At 53.6% G+C, this 18,443-nt stretch overlaps 1 protein-coding gene across 2 annotated transcripts; it reads left to right on the top strand.

The window, feature by feature from the left end:
* Window positions 1–400: 400 nt before the first annotated feature.
* Window positions 401–17,740, top strand: E2F2 (E2F transcription factor 2; the record flags this gene model as incomplete). 2 transcript variants are annotated; one of them, XM_079697118.1, is made up of 7 exons in its annotated part: window positions 401–652; window positions 6,058–6,163; window positions 7,735–7,954; window positions 8,779–8,937; window positions 10,454–10,568; window positions 11,992–12,184; window positions 17,478–17,740. In XM_079697118.1, 7 exons carry the CDS (start codon window positions 401–403, stop codon window positions 17,738–17,740), a joined length of 1,308 nt encoding a protein of 435 aa, XP_079553244.1. The 2 variants fall into 2 exon arrangements, with proteins under 2 accessions (XP_079553244.1, XP_079553243.1); XM_079697117.1 differs by having other exon boundaries at window positions 8,779–8,939; window positions 10,426–10,568; window positions 17,445–17,740.
* Between the last annotated feature and the right edge of the window lie 703 nt (window positions 17,741–18,443).

Raw genomic sequence — 18,443 nt, 5'->3', positions numbered from 1 at the left:
CGAGGCGAGAGGGAGTCGGTGCAATCGGTCCCCCTCCCCCGTCCGAGCGCATCTCGTTTCTGCTGAGCCCGTGGGCATCCCAGAGACCACTCCCGAAGCGGGCCAGACCCCAGGCGCCGAAGCCTTTGGGGGCGCGGGGCCCTTGCTGGTCGCAGCAGCCCTCGCGGCGGGGTATCCCCTGGCCGTGCCGCCGCCGCCGCCGCCGCCGCCGGCGCGGGGCGATCTCCAAGCGGCGATCTCCAAGCACTGCCCGGCTCGGCGGCGGGCCAGGAGGGGAGGGTCCGGCCTTGCCCGGCCTCCGCGCCATGCCGCGGGCCGTGTGAGCCGCCGCGGGCTCCGAAGCCCGCAGGTGCCGGCGGGCGCGCCAGGCCCGGCTGGGGAGGGGGGCGCTGCGCTCGCCATGCTGCGAGGGCCGCGGGACCTGTCTCCGGCCGCGGGGCCACCCCCCAAGGGGCTGCCCGCGATGAGCCCCACAGAGCTGTGGCCGCCCGGCCTCAGCAGCCCTCAGCTCTGCCCGGCCACCACCACCTACTACACCCAGCTGTACCCGCAGACTGTGCCTCCCGCTGCGGCGCCGGGCACCTGCCTCGACGCCACCCCCCACGGACCGGAGGGCCAAGCTGTGCGATGCGTGCCTGCTGGCCGGCTGCCGGTAATGCTGGGGACCACCCCCCCCCCCCCGCCCCCGCACCGCTTCCCTCTCTTCTTTTACGGGTGTGGGAAAGGCGGGAGGGACGCCTGGGAGCTAGTCTGAGTGAGGCAGGTCGAGTCTGGGGAGGGAGAAGGGGAGCTTTCAGCTTCCAGAACAGCCCATTGCCCCAATATCTAAGTAGAAGAGCCTTTCATTTTCAGACTTGGGATGAAATAACCTCATCCGTTGGGGTGGAATGGAATGAGCACTGGATCAGGAGTGTGGAGACCCAACGCCCTACCCCCGGTGCACCCTGTGACCTTGGGGAAGTCTACGGAGTCAATTTGCTGTCATTCATTCATTCTTTCATTCATTGTTTGGCCCAGAAACCAGTACTGGGCACCTGCTATTGTCCAAGCACAGAACTGAGCCTGGGGATACCATGGGGGCTTTAAAATAGGGGGAGGTCTCTCAGGTCCAGTTTGGCTGAGACTCCTAATTTTCCATCCAGCCAACTCTTTCCCAATTATCTGCCCTAGGTCCTCCCCCAGGCCCAGTCTTGTGTCCCAGACAGCCAGTAGCAGGTGCAAGGTGGGGGCAGCCCTCTGAGGTCCCTGTTCAGATTGACTGCTCTTTTCTCAAAGCCGCAGGACCGTTGCCAGGGAGGGCCCAACGTGTGGTGGCACCAGGCACAGGGTGTGTTTTTTGGGAGTGGAATTCCTGGAGCCCATGAGAATCGAAACAACCATAGGGTGGGGTGGAGTTGGAAGAGCCCTGGGAGGTGGGGGTGATAGTTACGGAGCCTGATTTCTGGTCCTGATTGCTGCTAATTCACTGTGTGTCCTTGGACAAGTCTTGGCCCTGGTCTGGGCGTCAGTTTCCTTGTCTTGAAAATGTGTGCGTGCACGGGGTAGCTGTGGGACTAACTCATCTCAAGTCTCTTCCAGGTCCTGGGTTTTGGAAGCAGGATCCAGGAAGGGGAGATGGGGATGTTGTAGGTTGGCTTTGTTGTGAGTGGTGAGTTAAGTTCAAGTACAGGGAGAAGACCAACCCCTCTGCCCTAGAGGCACTGATCTGACCTGTGTCAATCAGCAGCCTTGGCCTCCAGCCACCGCTGGCTGCAGGCAGAGAGCCCCACTCCCTGCTACTGGAATCCTGCTTTGCCAATGCTCAAGGCTTTAAACTTTCAGAACCCCTTCCTGTACATTATTTCCAACTAGGAGGAAGGCAGCAGGAGTGCTATTCCTGTTTTACAAGTCAAGCAGCCAAGGATAACCAGGAGTTTTTACCTATCTTTAGTTAAGCATTTTACAGTCTAAAATAGTTAGACTGGTTCTACCCTAAGAAGTAGATGGTTTTAGTAGCTCCATGTTGCAGGGGGAAACTGAGGCTCAGAGAGGGGATGTGACCTGTCCAAGATCATATAGGGAGATATATGACCCACAAGGCAGGTTATCATTAGTCTCTTCTCTGCAGCCTTGACTTTCCCCAGTACCACGTGATTTAGGAGCTGGGTGCCCCCAGGGAGGATGCTCAGTGGTGGGCCCAGTCTCTCCTCTGGCCAGCTGCTTTCAGGAGACCCGGCAGAGTTTCAGTAACAGCTGTGGTTTTGAACTGCTTCCCTCCCAGAGGAGCTGAGTGCATCTGTCTGTACTTCCCTCCCGGAGGGGCTCAGTGATCACAGCAAGAATGGCTCTTTTACTGAATGCCTCTCGTGTGCCAGGCACTGCTTGGCACTCTTCACATTCCTTATCTTGGTCAAGATGCCAAGATGCCCGGGATGAGGTATCTTACAGATGAGGAACCTGAGCAGAGATGTGAAGTCACTTGTCCAAGTCCTAAGCCAAGACGTGGGAGCATCTCTTTGCATCAGACCACTCTAAAGGCCTCTGGGGCCCAGAGCCCCCTTTCCTGTCAGTCCCCGGCTGCCCTGTGCCCCAAAACCCGGTGGGCAGGCCTTGGCCCCCTGCTTACTCATTTTAACAGGGTGTGACCTGGGGCGGCTCCAAACCCAACCCTGGGTGTGGCCACTTGTTTTGTGCCCAGGCTGCAAAGTGCAGGGTGAGCAGGATTTGTTGGGGAACTGCTGTTTTAAGGGACCTTAGGCACTGCCCAGGGACAGTGACCAAGATCAACGGCAGAGTGAAGGCGGGAACCCAGGTCTCCTCACTCCCTGACTAGAGCTCCTTCCAGCACCTCTGGAGGAGGCGTGGGATGCTCCTGCCCAGCCGGGCACACGGCCTCGCTCTGTGTCATTCCTGCAGGAACCTGTGAAGAGGGTGGGATTCTGCAGAGTTCTCCTTTTCTTTTCATTTGTCTGTCTTTTCCAAATTTCCTCTGAGAACCAGGGAAGAAAATGAACATTTTAATGAACAACCGTACAAGGTGGGTCAGATGAGGAAATGTAGGCTTAGGGAGGCAAGGCAGCGAGTCCCTCCCAGGCCGCCGCGAGGCAGAGTGGGGATCTGGAAGCAAGGCTCTCAACTCCTTCCACTGGCTCCTACCCCCACCGTCTAACTTAGGGCTTAGGAGAGACCTGGCTCCACTCCCTGTGTGATTTCCGGCAAGTCACTTCCCCGCCTCTGAGCCCCGGTTACCTCACCTGGCTGCCTGCAAGGGGGTGGTGTCTGGGACCTCTGGCCCTGTCACTTCTAGGGCTGCCTGAAGAAGGAGCTCCGTTCTTCTCCCTCGGGGTTGGCATGGTGGGCTTGAATCTTAACCAGGCCTTTAAGAAACAGCCAAAGGGGCTGCCTAAGAGGGTCAGGTTGGAGTCGAGCTGGCCTTTGCCCTCAGCACGTCCCCGACGCTTGTCAGCTCAGCCCTGAACCTCCCCCTCGCTGGTGGCCCTGGTGCATTAGTGATCGCAGCTCCCCCGCGTGAGCAAGCGCTTTGCTGCCCCCTCACTGAATCCTCCAGGAGGGAGGAGCACAGCAGCCCCCTTTTACAGGTGCAGCTCAAGAGGCCAGCGGACTTGCCCAGCTCACCCAGCCTGGATGGGAACCCAGGCAGCTCTGACTCCAAGGCCTGTGCTCAGCCTCTCCTTGGTCCTTGTCCTCCTAGGCTTGTTCTCTGCCACTTCTGTTCTGCAGGCTCAGGCCCATCCATGATGAGCTGACTTTTCTCTGGGCAGTGCTCAAAGGTGTCAGAGAGATGTCCTCAGGTGGGGGACAGTTTTCTGCTTAGGGACCCTGAGAGTGCAGGATAAGGGTGAAGGAGAGGAAGAAGAGGGAGGGGGCCAGTGTGTGTGTGTCTGTGTGAAGTAAAGTGATGGGGGCAGGTGGACATAACCAGGCCTTGGCTCAAATTTCAGCAAGTTCTGGGGCAATGTGTATGGGATGGAGCTGAACAGCCTGATACCTGGTTTTGGAGTCAGACAGATCTGGGTTCAAACTCTGGCTTTGCTCTTTGTCTGTGTGGCCTTGGGCACGTGGTGGCTTAACCTCTATGAGTCTCCATTCCTCATCCACCAAGGGAGAGTGCAGTGCTGAGTTAGGACTGATGAGCACGTGATAGGCCCTGCGCAGGTACTCTGTTCAAGGTCCTCCCCTCCTCCCCGCTCTGCAGGTAGTGAGGTTCTTCCTGGTGTGTTCTGTGAACTCAGTAGGGGCTGGCTTCCGTCAGGTGAAGGTGAGTGGGGCTGGGGCGACTCTGGGCTGCTACCTCTGCCTCAGGTAGAACTCAGCCTGACTTCCCTTCCTCTCCTTGTCCTGGGCTCACCAGGTCTCAGTTGCTTCAGCTGTAAAATTGGGATTCGTGGCGTTGGGAAGATTCAGTGAGGTGATGAACATTGGGACTTGGTCTAGGGCAGGTGGAAGGTCTCAGTGAATGATTAGGACTTTTCCTCTAAACAAGATGGGACTAGAGCAGGTCACTTTCCCTAGAATCTAGCATCTCACCGGCTGGCAGGTTAGAAAAGGAATATTTTCCAGAAGGACTTCAAGAGGAATGAGCAGGGAGATGTGGTGTTTGGATCATGTCCAGGCCTGGGTGGAGGTGGAGGGGAGGATCCTCTTATCCAGGCTCCTCCAACCAAGGAGCAGGGCTCCTCAAATCAGTCCAGGAAGACTTCCTGAAGGAGGCATGAGAAGGGGGAAGGGAGCTGACAGCAGGAAGAGCCATCACTACCTCCCACACGTGTCAGCCCACCTGTGCTCAGCAACGGTTAGAAGTCTCAGCCCTGCTGAGCATGACCTCACCATCAAAAGTTAAAATAGACCTCTCTGTCCCAACTAAGGTAGGGGTGTCTGGGTGACTGGGGGAAGGGAGGAAGAAGGAAATGGGCTCAGTGACCCCCAGAATAGTTTGTCTAGGAAGAGGCCGAGTTTGGATTGTAGGGAAGGGACTCTGCATTTCCTGAACACCTACTGAATGCTGAGCCACAGGTTGAGTGCTTTACAAAAGTTATCTCCTTGAATCCTTACAACAGCCCCTGGCAGTAGGTATTTTCCACCCCATTTTACAGAGGAGGAAACTGAGGCTCCTAGATGTGGAGCATTTCCTCAAGTCACCCAGCGAGCCCGTGAAGGAGCAGGGAGATTCACGCCTGGGTCTCTGACCTGTGCCCCAGTGCCCCAGCCCTGCCTCTGGCCAGCCCTAACAAGGAGAGAGGCCCCTTCCGGGCCAGCCCAGCTTCTGGGCGTAATTGAGGCCGGGTGGCAGTGGGGTGGAGAGGAGCAGATGGGTCTGTGGTTTGATTTCCCCAGCAGGTGTTTCCCAAGCTTGGCGGGAACAGGGAGGGGGAGCAGGGGGACCTCAGCTGCTTGTCCTTAAGACACAGGGGAAGGATTCATTGTCTGCCCCTCTCAGCAAAGAAAGAATGGCAAATAGAGTCTATTCAGGAGGCCCTGGGGCCCTTGAGCTGGAGCCCAAACGGGGGGTGGGGGATGTTTGCACTGCTTCCCGATGTGGACACCTCCCTGGGGTGTGGCACTGAGCCAGGAAGTCCCCTGGGCCTGGGCGGATGCCCAGCCCCACCCTGATAAGGGCCAGCTGTGAGGCTGTGATGGGCACCCAGTCTGGCTGGGCCAGCTGCTTCTGCAGTGGAGGTGCGGGGGCTCCCCCCAGCCTGATGTGCTTTAGGCCCTCCCCTCTCCTTCCTCCCTGTATCATCCTGGGGGTGTCGGGTCCAGTTATTAAGGAACCCTGTATTAAAACCCAGACTGGCTTTGGTAGTCTCAAGTGCCTGGGCCTCGGAAGATGGGAGTGTTGTGTGCCCCTCAGAAAGGACTTCCTTCCCCTGAAAGCTGATTTTTCAGGTCACTGATATTTCCTTACCAGGTACAGTGATTTTTGTCACCCAGGACTGGTGGCAAATTGAGGCAGGCGGTGGCTGCTGGTGGCCTCAGTGCTTTGGCCCCAAGTCGGGGAGAAGCTAAAGGACGAATGATTCTCAAACTCTGCCTCTCTCCCCTCTCTCTCTCCCCAAGGCCAAAAGGAAGCTGGACCTGGAGGGGATCGGGAAGCCTGTGGTCCCTGAATTCCGAACTCCCAAGCGGAAGTGCATTAGAGTGGATGGCCTCCCCAGCCCCAAAAGTAAGCCACGCCGATGGGTCATCTAAGGGCAGGCTCAGGAGACTGGAGGTGGGGTGGGGAGGGGCAGAGGGCAGCAGCCCTGCCCAGATCACCAGGGCTAATATTTGTAGCACACTTTCTGGTTTACACAGCAGTTTCCTGTGCCTTCTCACTGGATTCTGCCAGGCAGGTGGATTATCCCCCTTTTACTGATGAGGCAACTGGAGACTCACAGTTTCAGTGACTTACCCAAGGTCACACTGCTAGTCAGTGGAGTCAGGACCAGAGCCCAGTTTCTGCCTCTTGATATTTTCAGTCAATATTCTGGTTTGGGAGGGAGTTTAAGCAACTGCGTTAGGGAGGAATTCTAATTTGGGGGGACAGAGACCTAATAAAGAAGGTATGTTATTGGGTGGTAAGCTTGAGGGTCTGGTCACTCCTCTTCTGTGAATCTTAGCTGTCTCATCTGTAAAGCAAGGCACAGCTAGATCAGGAATAGCAAGAAAGTTTCCTCTCCAACTGATTAGTAGAGGCTGCCCAGAGCTCTTTGTTGAAGGATCCCAAGTGCACTAATCAGTTAGTAATGTCTGCCATGAATGCAAAAATTGACAACACTGTCTGTGTGCCAAATACTTGCTGTCTATCTATTAAGGGATTCTAAAGTCCCCTTCTAAAGGAATCTGAGACTCTCTAAAATTCAGCTTCCAGAACTAGTTTAGCCATTAACTTGCTATATGACTTGCAAGTCACTAGATTGCAAAAGTCTTCTTGTGGTTTAAGATGCTGCAGCTGAGATGTGGTCTTGTGACATCGACCTCATTAAGAAAGGGACCTTTTTCATGAACCTGCCACATGTGACATAATAGGACTGATTCCTCTCAGATAATCATTGCATGACACATAGAAAGAGCAAGTCTGTATGTCAGTGCCATATGTCAATTATATCTCAATAAAACTGGAAGGGAAGAAAAAAACATGTCTATAAACATGTTGTTGTCATTCCCTCCCTACCCTAATTCCAAATTCCTGACATAACTGGCAGGATAGGGTAATGGTTAGGAAGGGAGACTCTGGAGCCAGACTGCCTGGATTTAAGTCCCAGCTTTGCCACCTTCTAGCTGAGTGAGTTGAGCAAGTTACTTAATCTGTCTGTGCCTCAGTATTCTCACCTGTAAAATGGGGATGGTTATACACCAAACTTATAGGGTGCTGTAAGGATTAAATGTGTTGTATATGGAAAGTGCTTAGAATAGTGAGCTACACACAGTAAGCATTTGTTGTTGTTAGTGGTGGTGGCGGTATGGCTGCCCTGAGCTTTGGTGGAAAGGTGCGAGCCAAGAGTTAGAATATTTGGTTTCCAGCCCCGACGCTGCCCCCGATTGTGAAACCTTAAGCAAGTCATTTTGCCTCTCTAGTTATCAGATTCCCTGTTTGAACAATGGTGGTGAATGACCCCCTCCCTCCCAGTGCTCTGTAAACTGGAAAGTGGGTGCTTACATGGAGGGTGTAAACTGGAAAGTGGGTCCAGGTCAATGGAGGAAGTTCCCCAGGGGGCCCCCTCTGAGCAGTGGCTGAGCGCCTTTCCTCGTCAGCCCCCAAGTCGCCTGGGGAGAAGACTCGCTATGACACGTCGCTGGGGCTGCTCACCAAGAAATTCATTTACCTCCTGAGCGAGTCTGAGGATGGGGTCCTGGACCTTAACTGGGCTGCTGAGGTGCTGGACGTGCAGAAGCGGCGCATCTACGACATAACCAATGTGCTGGAGGGCATCCAGCTCATCCGCAAGAAGGCCAAGAACAACATCCAGTGGGTGTGAGTGCCTGGGCTGGGGCCGATGGCACCAATGAGTGCGCGTGCTGTGGGTGGAGCCAGGGGCAACATCCTGAGGTTGTGAATGTAGGGGGCGGGCCTGAGAGCAACATCCAATGGGCACAAGTGCTGGCGGGGGAAATGAACGGCAACATCCAATAAGCTTACACGCTGCGGGTGGAGCCAATGTATTTAAGGGGTGGACGGAAGAGCAGGTGTATATGCCGAAGTAGTATTAGGAGAGCATGGCAGGGTCAGAGAATGATTTACAGGACGTGTAAAGGCTAAGAGGACCCCAGATCCTCTTTAGTCAGGGGTCCCGATATTGCCCTCTTCTAACTTAGGAAAGTCCTCTGGGACCTGCGCAGTAGTAACCCAGACTCCTTCCAGCTGAGATATAAGTACTACAGACTCCGTTCCTCACTTCTATAAGGTCTTAAAGAACAGACCTGCAACCCCTGGCGTGAACTCTAAGAGAACGCAAGCAGAGAAGTCAGGAGTGAGGTCACTCCAGTTCCCTGCCATTTGGGGGAGCCTGGGGCATAGGGTGGGTAGAGTTGAAAGCCCCCCAAAAGTGGTGTCAGGCCCTGACTTGTTTCTTTTCCCTAGCCCAACCCCCAAACATCAAGTTCCAATCCCTGGCAGCTCCCTGGGAGCTAGGCAGGACCACTGATTTGTACAAGCCAGGAGGCACCATCATAGACCGTGTGAATGGCCTCTTCCTGGAGTTTTGCCCACACCGTCTGTGCAGCTTTGCACAGCAGCCCTGGGGTTGGGGTCCCTGGATGTAGACTGAGACTGACACTGGGGGACTGCTCTGTCCCCAGAGGCAGAGGACTGTTTGAAGACCCCACCCGGCCTGGGAAGCAGCAGCAGCTGGGGCAGGAGCTGAAGGAGCTAATGAGCATGGAGCAGGCCTTGGACCAGCTCATCCAGAGCTGCTCTCTGCACTTCAAGCACCTGACGGAGGACAAGGCCAACAAGAGATATCCTCTTTGGTTGGGAGGAAGGGGTCCGGGAGCAGGGGGCCTGTTGCATGCTCATAACTACCCAGAGTTGATGCAGTACCTCCCTGCAGGGACTGATCCACCCTAGGGGGCTGGCATATCTGTTTCTTCCTTCCTCAGTGGCTTTTCCTCTTGGGTCTCTTGAAGTTACTTTCTCATTATAAAAATAAGACAAGTACATTTCTGTAAATCTGGAAAATGGAGAAAAGAAAAAAGAGCTGCCACCCGAACACAGCCATCATTCCTTAGCTATACACAGGGTGTGTGTTATTTAAATACTGTGTGTACCTGCTGTATACAACGTTTTATATTCTGCTTTTCTCTACTTAGTATACTACCATAGGTGGTTTTTATGTTGTTACATATCCATCCTAACTATTTGGTTGATCCACATGGAATTGCTGATATTGGACCTTTTTTCTTTTTTACCTATAAAAACATCAGTTTCATATCATTTAACATCATATATATTTTTGTTTGTTTGTTTGTTTTTGTTTTGCCACACTGCACGGCTTGCAGGATCTTACTTCCCCGACCAGGGATCGAACCCGTACCTCCTTCAGTGGAAGTGCAGAGTCCTAACCACTGGACCGCCAGGAAATATTTAAGTGGTTTGAGAATGTCCTACTCAGACCACTATGGTTTGTTGATAAGTCCTAGAATGGGCATTTAGATCAATCCTAGATTTCTGTTTTATAAAGCAACATTGTGATGAATATCTTTATTTATTTTTATTTTTTTATTTTTTGGCTGTGCTGGGTCTTTGTTGCGATGCCCGGGCTTCTCATTGCAGTGGCTTCTCTTGTTGCGGAGCACGGGCTCTAAGCACGCGGGCTCAGTAGTTGCAGCACATGGGCTCAGTAGTTGCGGCACTCGGGCTCTAGGGTGTGCAGGCTCCAGTAGTTGTGGCGCACGGGCTTAGCTGCTCTGCAGCATGTGGGATCTTCCCGGACCAGGGCTCGAACCCGTGTCCCCTGCATTGGCAGAAGGATTCTTAACCACTGTGCCACCAGGGAAGTCCCAAATATCTTTATAGATAGAAACTTCTCCCAAGTTTTTTACTTATTTCCCTAGGTTAGATTCCTAGGATTGAAACAATGAGGTCAAAGAGCATAGACTTTGCAATGGCTTTACATATACTTTTTCCAAATGGTTGGACCATCTAATCGGTATTTGGACCTGACCTTGTATTTCTGGAAGGATAGTAGGCATTGTGAGAAATATAAAGAAATAAGACACGTCTTCCTGCCCTCTCGGAGCTAAAAATCTAGCTTGGCAGATGAAGCCTTTATGTAAAAAGCTGATATAAGGCAGCACTTTTTTTTAATGATTCATACCTCCATTTCTAAAGGGGTCCAAGGTAGCTTATACGATTAAAAGAACAGGTTACAGTTTTGGGGTGTTCAGAGTCTTTGAGAGGTGGGTTAGATCCCTTCCGGGTAGGCTGGGAGTTTTAATTTTGACCAGTCACTTCTCTTGACTCTCCTGCCCCTACACTGGCCTACGTGACTTACCAGGACATCCGTGCTGTGGGCAGCTTTAAGGAGCAGACGGTGATCGCTGTCAAGGCCCCTCCGCAGACGAGACTAGAAGTGCCTGACAGGAGCGAGGTAAGAGGGGAAGCATTTAGTGGAGAGCAGGGTTAGGAACATTCCAGACAGCTCTGCAGGTTCCGTTCCTGGCACTGCCTAGTCCCAAGCTTCCCTGGTCCATGCTGGTGGCCATGGCAAGACTGATGGTCTCCGAGCTGGGGCAGAAGTGGCGGAAGCTGGAAAGGGCATCAGGCATTAGGTACCAGCCTGAGAAAATCTCTGTTCCTGGTTCCTCTCCGCATCCCACCAGTCCCTGCGTTCCCATGTGCATGCACACGTGCACTCACGCACAGCAGTGTCAGTACTCACAGTAATCCTTCCATGTTAACCTAGTTTAAAGACCAAAATTCTTACACTCCCTATGAGGCTGTCTGTGCTCTGACCTCACCCACCTCCTCTCGCATGCTGACCCCCTTCTGTCTCTACTTCAGCCACACTGACCTGCCTGCCGTTTCCCCACCACACTAAGCTCGACCTCAGTACAAGACCTTCTCACACGCTATTCCCTCCAGCCGAAATGCTCTTCCCTCTCTCTGCCTGGTTTACGGCTATTCATCCTACAGGTCGCAACTTGAACATCACCTCCTCAAGAAGCCTTCCATGATTACCTCCAGACTTCATAACCATGTGTTCTTTTCCATCGCACTTAACCTCCATTTGCCGGGAGATATTGGTGATTATGTAATTATGTTCTGCTTCATCTGTTAGAGTGTAACCTCCACAAAGCCGTGTTCCACCCATGTGGTACCCCCAGCCCAGAGTCTGATAAAGGCTCCAGAAATAATTTGTTTAGTGGAAAAACATTAAGGTCCGTAGGGGCAGGCAAAGGGACTGCCTGGGCGCAGGCGTGGACACCTGAATGCGATCGGCAGCAGCACGTGCGTTGCCGGCTGTGGCTCAAGCTGCGGGTACGAGGCAGGCAGGAGGCAAGGGCAGGAAAGCCAAGTATCAGTCTCTTGGTTACAAATAACAGAAAGCCAAGTCCAACTGGCTTAAGTGAGGGGGACCCGGGGGGAACCAAGTGACAGGTCCAGGGGGAGATTTGGGGATTGCAGGCAAGGCTGGATGCAGAGGCTCAAACCGTGTTGTAAAGTTGGCCTCACACTCTCCATCTCACTCTGCCATTTTCTATGCCAACTCCATTCCCAGGTGGGCTCTCCCCTTGCCGTGGCAAAGATAGCTTTTATGATACCAGCTCAGGCCTGAGAGTGGGGGAGGAGTGATTTCCCAAAGGAAAATCAAGGCACTCTCCCTAAAAGAAGGGGGTCTCGGGGCCAGACAGATGTCTACCACAGACCACATGGGGCAGGCCCAGCACCCAGCTCAGGAGCCGAGCATGCTCATATGGACGGTGAGAGCCTCATGTGTCCGTGCATACCCACTGAGCCATGAGTAAGTCCAGCTGCCCAGAGCCATGACCTGGCTTCTCTTCCTTCTCCAGGAGAACCTGCAGATATATCTGAAGAGCACGCAGGGGCCCATCGAAGTCTACCTGTGCCCAGAAGAGGTGCAGGAGCCCAACAGTCCTGCCAAGGAGCCCCTCCCCTCCACCTCCACCCTCAGTCCCAGCTCTGACCCCACCCAGCCCAGCAGCAGCATCAACCCTGGAATCACGGAATCCACAGCATCCTCAGGTGAGACCCTCTGTCCAGAGGGACAGGGGATGCCGAGAGGGACCAGCCTTAGAGTTTCCCTCTTCCATGTCAGCATTTGTTGGGTACCTACCTTCTACCCAGCAGGAGGGGATACAGTCCTTCTCCCACACACGTGTGCATTGTCCTTTACACTTTATAAAGCACATGCACGTTCCTTGTCTCAGTGGGGAGACTGTTGCTGCTCTGGGCAGAGGGGCGCCTGGGTTTGAATCCCACCTCTTCCACTTACCAGCTATATGATCTTGGACAACTTACTTTACCTTTCTTTGCCTTAATTTCCGCATCTGTATTTTGGGCATAGTAATTAATAGTACCTACCTCATAGTTTGTGAACATTAAATGAGTTAATATAGGTAAAGCATTTAGAACGGTGCCTGGCAATAACTGTTAGCTATTATTATCATTACTACGGCCACCGCCACTAGCACTGCTACTTCTGTAACAGCTCCTAACGGCAGCTCCTAACACTCAATAAGCCCATAGTAAATGGAAACTATAGATTTTCTGAGGAAGGCTCAGCACTTTCTTAGGAGATAATAGCTAAGGTGTTTTAACCACGACTGTGTACCAGGTACATCCATTATCACATTACTCCTCACAGCGGTTCTTGAGGTAGGTTTTATTTTTCCCAGTTTAGAGATAGATAAACTGAAACAGAGGTGATGTGACCTGCCCAAGGCCTCCTAGCTGGGAGGCAGCAGAGCTGTGTCTTGAACCTTGGTCTCCACACTCTAGCCCAGGGCTCTCTCCATGAGGCACAGAACAGATGAAGGAAGGACGGTGGCTGGGAGGTGGGTGGTAGAGCTGAAAACTGTCTATGCTGGGCAGGAAGTAGTATGAGGCCGTTGCCAAGGAGTAAAGAGGCGGGAGAGTCCCCGAGGTCTCCCCAGGGAGACTGGGAGTTGGGCAAGAGTAGAAATGGGAGCCTATGAAGGCCCCTCCCCCAGAATGGTTTTTGCCCTTTACTGAGATCAGGTTAGATCAGCAGGATCCTTCGAGGCCATGTAGGCCAGTGTTCTGCTTTTGTTTTCTTAGCAGCAGAATTCCCCTAAATAGAACCCTAGTGTTTAAACAAATGCAGAGCTAGAACTGGTCTGGGGGAAGAGGCTTTTTGTGTGTGTGGTGGTGGAGGCAGGTGTCCACAGAACCCAGACTGGATTCCATTTCTTTAACTCAAGGGTTAATAAAACTATTGCCTGCAGGCCAAATCCGGCCTGTTTTTATATGACCCATGACCTAAGAACAGTTTTCACATTTTTAAAGAGTTGGGGGTTCAGCATAGGGCAAGTGACTATGTGACAGAGACCATACGTGTCCTGTAAAGCCTAAAATACTATCTAGCCCTTTACAGAAGTTTGTTGACCCCTGATTTAACTCAACACTTCATTTTACACATGAATAAACTGAGGCCCAGAGAGGGCAAGTGACTTTCCTAAGGTCACACAGCAAGTTAGTGGCAGAGCTCAGACAGGAGCCCAGACTCCCAGTTCTTCTCTAGCGATCTCTCCTGTGTTCCAGCCTGGTCCCAGGACCAGGGCTCTCCCTGAACCGACCATCTGTCCCTCTGGGAACCTCCCAGTGCCTATCTCCCAGTCCAGACCTGTGCCCCACCCTGTTCTCCCTCCTCCTCCCCCACTCTGCTTTCTCGCTCCACTGTCAACATGTGCACGGCTCTCCAGAGTTAGAACCTTCAGTTGTCGTCTGAGACCTTGGGCAGAGGTGGAGGACCCTACCGCGTAAGCAAGGACAAGGATTTTACCTCAGTTGTACAAGTCAAGAGGCTGAGGCCCGAAAAGCCTAGATAGAGGCTTATGGAACAGTAGGTGGAGGGGCCAGCCCAGAAGTCAGCTCTGTGCCAGGGCCCATGCCCTTGCTGCCCCTCTTCACCCTTGCCATGTGGTCTCTTAGTGATGTCCCTGCTGAAAAGAGCAGGAGGAAGTTTTCCAGGAGGTGTACACACACACACGTGCACTCACACGTGCTCCATGTTCTGGCCTGAAGCAGGGTCATTCTGAGATACAAGCACCAAGGGCCTGGTCCAAAGAGGAGGCCACTACAGTCTTAGGACCCAGGTTCCCGTCCTAGTTCTGGTGCCACCAGGGGAATCATTCTTGCTTGGGGACCTCGTTTCCCTCACCTGCAATGGGACGAATCTGAACCTGGGTCATTGAACATCCCTCCGGGCTGTGACTTTCTGACTTAAACCTACATGTGGCTGAGGGCACAGGAGCTGCAGCTGGGACACTTAGGTGTGAGTCTGCATCTCACCTCCTATGATGGGGTGACTGGGGGGGAGTCACTTTAACCCCTCCGAGCCTCTGTTCCCACGTCTCCAAAAAGGGGGACACTAAATAAAACCCCCTCGTGATTATTGGGTGCATTTCAGGTGATGATACAGCGTGAATGTGACTTTTTAAAAGCTTGTGTGAACTGGACACCTATTATGTGTGGGTTTGGAGATATTTAAGTGAATATGAGCCATTCAGGGCGCAGTGGAGGCACAGATGTTACAAAGAGCAGTTCTCTTCTGGATGTGATACACAGTGAGACACAGAAAGAGGGAGAGAGGATGGATGGATGGATGGATGGATGGATGGATGGATGGATGGATGGATGGATGGGAGGGGTCGGACCTGAGGTAAAGGCTCTCACATGTGATAGCTCAGTTGCTGCTTCCACAACTCAGGGTGGTGGGTCCTTATTTCTCCTGCTGGGAAAACTGAGGTGCTGGGTCCTGTAGCTGGTGAGGGGCTGGGGACTGAGCTCCCAGCCTCTTCCTCACTCCCAAGCCAGGCCTCATACTCTAACACGCGCAGGCCTCTGCGATGTGCTAAACAAACTGATTTTTTTTTCATTCAAATACTACATTTAATTGGCTTCTTTGAGCTCCAGTTTCCTCATCTATAAATAGACATAATAACAGTGCCTCCCGCTGGGGCTTCTGGAGTGTCCAAGGAGGTGAAACAGGCCTCTCCTTGAGATCAGAGCTGACGGAGTAAGCCCTTGGGAAATGGGAGCTATTTTTGTTTTTAAGAAGGGCGGCCTGCAGACCAGCTGTTCTTTATCTGCACTTACCATTTAAGCCCCTCAACCGGAGGCAGGTATAATCATCATCCCCATTTTAGGGGTGAGGAAACGGAGACCTATGAACGTTGTCACTTGCCCACAGTTACACAGCTAGCTCGAGGCGGTCTGGCACACTGACATGGTTGTATTTTCAAAGCAATGCTTGGCTGGTAAGGAATGACCCAGATGGTGAGATTCTGGGCGTCAGGGTATATTTGGCAGGGGATTTCCGGCACCCTGCTCCACATGCCTGCGTAGGGAATCACGTCCTTACCTCTAAATGGAAATGAGCTGGTGTGCTGAAGAGTAGGTGATGGCCGGTGTGTCTGGAGAGGTGAGCGTGAGCTATGGGAGGGAGGTGGGAGAGGGACCAGAAAGGGAGGCCGGGACCAAGTCACACCGGGCCTGCTCAGTCCTGGTGGGAACTTGGATTTTATTCTAAGCCACCTTTTTTTTTTTTTGGCCACGCCACTTGGCATGTGAGATCTTAGTTCCCCGACCAGGGATCGACCCCGCGCCCCCTGCATTGGAAGCGTGGGGGTCTTAACCACTGGACCGCCAGGGAAGTCCCTCTAAGCCATTTTTAAGTCAGAGCACAGACTGCAAGGGCCAAGAGTCGAAGCAAGGTGACTGGTGAGAAGGCTTCTGCAGGGGCCTGGGTGAGAGGAAGGGGCGAGCTGCAGATCACAGCAGCGGGACTGAAGAGAGATGGGCAGCTTAGAGGGTTGATTTGGTTGTGGAGGTGACCGAACTTGCTGCTGGGTCAGATGCGGGGAAATGGCAGGATTACAGGTGATTCTTGGGCCTTCTGGTCTAAGCAGCTGAGTGGGCGGGGCTTCATTAAATACAATGGGGGAAGACTCAGGTTTGGGGGAAGACCAGGAGTTTGGTTTTTTTGTTTTGTTTTGTTTTGTTTGCGGTACGCGGGCCTCTCACTGTTGTGGCCTCTCCCGTTGCGGAGCACAGGCTCCAGACGCGGAGGCTCAACGGCCATGGCTCACGGGCCTAACCGCTCCGCGGCATGTGGCATCTTCCCGGACCGGGGCACAAACCCGTGTCCCCTGCATCGGCAGGCGGACTCTCAACCACTGCGCCACCAGGGAAGCCCCGGAGTTTGGTTTTGACATGCTGAGTTCTGACCTAGCGTAGCCATCAAGTAGAGATGTAGCAGGAACCCAGAGCCGGGAGGTGGGGTCTGTGCCAGAGGCATCCACTTGGGAGCAGTAGATCTGGAGACGGATTTAAAGCCATGGGGCCCGCTGAGATCACCTGGCGAGGAGTGCAGCCAGAGGAGAGAAGAATCGGAGGATGGAGCCCCTGGGCTTCAGGGTTTAGAAGTTGAGAAGAGGAGGAGGATCCAGGAAAGGAGACCAAGAAGAAGCAGCCAAAGAGGTAGGAAGAAAACCAGGAGAATCTAGTACCTCCGAAGCCAAGTGAAGATGTTTCAAGAAGAAGGGTGTGAACGACTGCATCAGATTCTGCTGGAATGTCACATGGGATGAGGCCAGAGAACTGACCCCTGGATTTAGCAACATGGAGGGCACTGGTTCAGACAGACCCCAGGTTGGAGTGGGTTGAAGCGTGAATAGTGGTGGGGAAGTAGGGAGTGAGCACGGGTAACTCTTAAGAAACTTCCCTGTGAAAGGGAGCAGTACAATGGGCTGGTAACTGGAGAGAGTCATGAGGTCAGGGGAGGATGCTCTTTAAAGATCAGAGTTATTAGGGACTTCCCTGGCGGTCCAGTGGTTAAGACTCCACGCTTCCAATGCCAGGGGCGTGGGTTCGATCCCCGGTCGGGGAACTAAGATTCCACATGCTGCGTGGTGAGGCCAAAAAAACATAATAAAGATAAGAGTTATTAGAGGATGTCTGTGTGTTGACAGGAATGATCTAGGAGAGTGAGGGGAATTGATGATGCAGGAAAAAGAGATAGTGACTTCAGGGGCCAGGACCTTGACGTTGAAAGTGGGTAGGGTGACTGCAGAAGCTGGGGGTGGGTGTGGAGACAGGAGAGGGGAGGGGGGAGAGTGTGGGTGAAGGAGGGGGGCTGCTGGAGCTGGGGCGGGAAAGGGCAGGGTGTCCTGTGCTGTCAGGCGTGAGCCAGGGTAGGAGAGACCAGAGGCTGTTTTTGTTCTCGGAGTTCTGACCAGAGGCTTTCGGACACCAGCATCAGGCGTAACCCTTGTCGATTTGTCTCCAGCACCAGCGCTGACGTCCCAGCAGGTCCTGCCACCACTCCCGCCATCCCTTGTCCCCCTGGAGGCCACCGACAGCATGCTGGAGCTGCCGCACCCACTCCTGCAGCAGACGGAGGACCAGTTCCTGTCCCCGACGCTGCCGTGCAGCTCCCCTCTGATCAGCTTCTCCCCGCCCTTGGACCAGGACGACTACCTGTGGGGCCTGGACGGCGGGGAGGGCATCAGTGACCTCTTCGACACCTATGACCTCGGGGACCTGCTGATTAACTGAATGGCCCCTGCCTGCCCCCCGGCAACCCCTCCAGTCTCTACCTCCTCACAGGCAGACTGACAGGCCCTCTGCCTGCACAGGATGTGACACGAGGTGCTGCCCTCAGGGTATGGGGGTCCCCCCTTTTCCTTTCCTACCTACCACCTGCCAGCCAGCGCTGTCAGGGGAATGTGGAGGATACGGGGGAGGAGCCTGTCAGGGGTTGGGTCCTGTCCTTCTTGATGAAAACTGGGCCTGGGAAGACGCAGCCAGTCTTCTGACCCCGATCTCATGTGAAGGGCCACAGGGGAGGTGACCAGGTCCAAGGAGAGTTCCTGCAATTGCCTTTAGAGGGGCAATTAGGACCCTCAGTTTATCAAGAAGCACTTAATGCCTTTGTATTTATTTCAGGTTGAGTTTTGTTTGTTTGCCTTCCCTGAGTTTTAGCAGGGAGGTTGTTCTAGTTCCTAGGAAGACGTCTCCTCAGACAGGTCCAAGGGCAGGCGGGGGCTTGCAGGGGCCCAGGCCAACTCCCTGACTCCCCCCAGCAGTGGGGGACTGGGCCTCAGGGGACCATCCAGTCTGCTGGAATGCCAGTTGCACTTCAGCCTCCTAATTCTCTCTAGCGGGGGCTGCAGGATTCCTGGTCTTCTGTGTCCCAGAGCTGGTTCCAGGGAGTCAGCCCAGAAGAGCTCCCGGGGAAACTGGGGCACGAACGTGGAAG

This window comes from Hyperoodon ampullatus (genome assembly GCF_949752795.1).
Source record: "Hyperoodon ampullatus genome assembly, chromosome: 2".
Lineage (NCBI taxonomy): Eukaryota > Metazoa > Chordata > Mammalia > Artiodactyla > Ziphiidae > Hyperoodon > Hyperoodon ampullatus.
This window is presented reverse-complemented; position numbering and strand designations above follow the sequence as displayed.